Genomic DNA, 3,530 nt, shown 5'->3' on the forward strand with positions numbered 1-3,530 from the left:
ACATAGTTTCCACTTCCCAGTAAAGCAAACATCAAGAACAGTATTCTTACAGCATCTCATCATACAAATGAACATGACAGAGAGACTTTCAGAAAAGATCTTGGTATTCAACATTTTCCAAACATTTTTTCAAGTACATGACCCTTTTTATGGAAATGTATTTTATTCTAACATTTAAATCCAGTCCAAGGAGCAAAGGTTGAACTACCCGGCAAATATAAACCACCTCCCGACCCTGGTTTCTCTGATCATGCAGAATTTAGTCATTTTCTATGCCCTTGTTTCAGCCAGAGCCTCGAATCACTCTTATCCTTGACTCTACTGTAAGGCCAATACGAGAAACCCAATCAAAAACCAAATCCCATGAAAACATAGTCTGCAGGAATGAAGAGGTACTCCAACCACTCCAAGGTGTTAAGGAGGCAATTCTCTGGAGGATTTGGATCTCCATGTTATAAGGAGTCTTGACACCCGAGCACAGAGCTAGAAAATTCTACCAAAGGTCACTGGAGTGAAATTGTCTTGTTTTATTATACGTCTGGCATATAGTATACTAAAGTACACCTCCCAACAGAGGGGTAAAAAGAACACAATGACCAGGTGTGGTGTCTATTCTGTCGATGCATATCTAGTAAAAAAAAAAATAGCAAGTTTAAAAACAAAACATGTTATTCAGCTTTGGCAAGATGATTCCCAACAGACTTTTTATAAAAAATAAAAATAAAAAAAAATAAAAAAAATTTGCCTAAAAGTTGATAATCTCCTGAAAGAAAAAGTTCCTTAGTTCTAGAATCATGTAAGACATTGCTGTCAGACTCTCCCTTTATTTCCAGATTTCTTAGCATTAAATGTTAGGGTAGTGTTGAGGTACAAGGATTTGCTATTAAAATGGGAAAATGTTTGCCAATATTATGCAGTTTTAAACATGTTAAGAAAACTTAAAAAAAACAAACAAAAAAAAAAAACTTTAGATTCAGAATTCCTTATGACTAGAGGGTCTATTTCAATACAAGCAAATAATATAGAAATCACGGTTAATAAAAAAAAATCTTTAGAGTTGTATAACCACCCCTGATTTTCTTCTGGTTAAAATGCCTGTTTCTAACTCAGAAAATGCACAAACTAAGCAGGAATTATTGGAATGTTACATCTATTATATATACCCATTAAAATATTTAGAATGCATCACAATTCAGATTGACTTAGACTGTACATTATTACATCAGAGTCAAATTATTGGGCTGTATAATAATTATTTTATTTAAATTTTTATTCGATATGAATTTGAACCTATATAACTCTGCAGTATAAGATGTGGCTTGTTCTGTAAAGGGCTTGAAGATAATGTCTGGCATCTGTTAGTGCTGCATAGAAAATGATAAACTGTGAGTTCGCATACCCCAAATTTATCCGTCGTGTCCGTTCAGGCAAGCTGGGAGGAACAGTGAGCAGTGAACGGAAGGTGCAGTGGACCTCATTGGCCTGGTAGCAGTTACAGCTCCTCGGGCAGGACTGGCCCCTGGGCACCTTGAGTGTGAGCACCAGAAGTGCCAGCAATGCGATTGGTGCAGACCCAATCTGATACATCTCTACTCGCAGGGAGAGGAGCTAAACTGAGATTATCACAACAACAAGAAATAGGATGTCAAGATTAAGGCAGGCAGACATGTACAGTGTAGCATAATAACTTCTTACTCTGATGGGAATTTCTCTGTTTTATCACCACCCCACTACCACAGTCTGAACTAACAAACACATTAAGAACTATATTGCCTTCTCTCCTGCACATTTAGATCTGTCCACTTTTTGTCTTAGCTTCTCTGCTACCCCCACCCCCTTCCCTCCAACTGTTTTTAGTTTTCCTGGTCTGTTGTCCATTTCCACAGAGACCTCTTCAACTATGTCACTTTTAAAGGACCACCTTAAATGGCCAAATTACATCACTTAAATCTACAGTGAGGGGAAAAGGGGTTTTTAATTGGATGTCACTGAACAATGCTGTGATTTATACTTTGAGTAGGTTAATTAATAAATCATTAATCCCACATGAGAGCAAATTAATTCCTTTAAACTTTTAAGAATAGAATGACAGCTTAGTTGGCCCGCTAGCTTTGAAGTCTTCAGTGATCTATCTGTTTTGAAACTACATCAACCATAATTCTTTAAGGTCCCTCCAACTTTCATTCAATATATTCAAAAGTTTCAATAAAAATATTTAGAATATCGTTAAAAATATTCAAGTTCCATAAACTTAGGTTATTTAACATAACCTAAATGTATTTCAATATATTAAAGTTTTATTGAATATACTTAAAATATGATTTAATATATACAAATATACTTTAATATACTCGGGAAAACATGTAGTATATTTATGTTTGATTCAATTTATCCAAGTTCCATTCAATACATGAGTGTCTCAATATATGTAAACTCCGCATACATCTTGTATTACTAATCTAATTTATGATTTCCAAGTGTGAAACTCATAAAAATTTGATTAGAAACATAGTTCTAGGTTGAAAATTTCTATTTTCGTGTAGGCAAGGTAAAACTTACTACATGTTCACGTCTAACTAACTGTTTATAAAACTTTGCCTGGATGAAGAGCGCAAAACAAAAACTCATCTCATCCTGATGAATCCGGCCATTCATACGTTTAAAAGTTATATTGTAAAGGAATTAAACTCGATCCAAAAATAAATTGTACACAGGTTTAACGATAGGTCTATAGAAAAAAAACAAAAAAACTTTTTTCGTTCCTAACTGAATCGAAAACAGAAAGAAAACGTTAGAACTTAGAGAAACTCCGCTGCACTTTCTCATCCAGTGACACACAAGCGCAGAAATGTACACTTTAACATCAAACAAACACTACTGAGACTTTCTGCTCAAATCTAGCATTTCATATATTTCAATCATTCACACAATTCAAGAGTTCTCAGTGGTGATCATAACATACCTTGAGATTTTACTGGTCCAGAGGCAACATTTTTTACTAAATTATAAATTTTCTACATCAAATGATAGTTAGTACCCAGGAGTGCGCATCAGGAATGTACGGTAAACCAAACTTCCTCACCTTCACTCATCCATCTGTCATCAAAGTATTGGAGAAGAGCGCGAGGAACCCCGTGCAAATAAGCACTTTTCACAGTTTGAAAATTCACATAAAGCCTCTCAAAGCCCTTTTTCAAAAAAAAAAATCCTGCAGGTCTTCTTAGGTTTTAGTGGAGGAGAAGAGAAGCGCTGCTCACCGGGGCAGGCGCACTGCAAACGCGGCTGCTCACTGTGTGTGTGCGTCTGTGTGGGAGACAATGATTGTGTGTTTGATTTTACAAGAGGGGAGAGGACAGCAAGACAGAGACACATACAAGAGAGCTCAGTTACAAGGGTCCCGTCCAAAGAAGGGTGGAAACTAAGGAGTAGCATACTTATAAAGTTTCAACACGCTGGTATTTAACATAGTCTATTTTTCATTTAGATAAAAAGATTATATCTTTTTATTTTGAATGAATGTATGTCATTTC

At 35.6% G+C, this 3,530-nt stretch overlaps 1 protein-coding gene across 1 annotated transcript in view; it reads right to left on the reverse strand.

The window, feature by feature from the left end:
* The window catches only part of LOC107091907 (matrix-remodeling-associated protein 5-like), a 25,052-nt gene extending 21,730 nt beyond the window's left edge, over positions 1–3,322 (reverse strand). Inside the window, exons 1-2 of the mRNA XM_015386132.1 lie at positions 3,083–3,322; positions 1,400–1,613 (exon numbers count right to left, since the gene is read on the reverse strand). Of these exons, the coding sequence (XP_015241618.1) occupies positions 1,400–1,587 (188 nt within the window). The 5' untranslated portion in view covers positions 1,588–1,613; positions 3,083–3,322. The remainder of the gene's footprint in view (positions 1–1,399; positions 1,614–3,082) is intronic.
* Between the last annotated feature and the right edge of the window lie 208 nt (positions 3,323–3,530).

This window comes from Cyprinodon variegatus, unplaced genomic scaffold, assembly GCF_000732505.1.
Source record: "Cyprinodon variegatus isolate N-32 unplaced genomic scaffold, C_variegatus-1.0 Scaffold356, whole genome shotgun sequence".
Classification (NCBI taxonomy): Eukaryota; Metazoa; Chordata; class Actinopteri; order Cyprinodontiformes; family Cyprinodontidae; genus Cyprinodon; species Cyprinodon variegatus.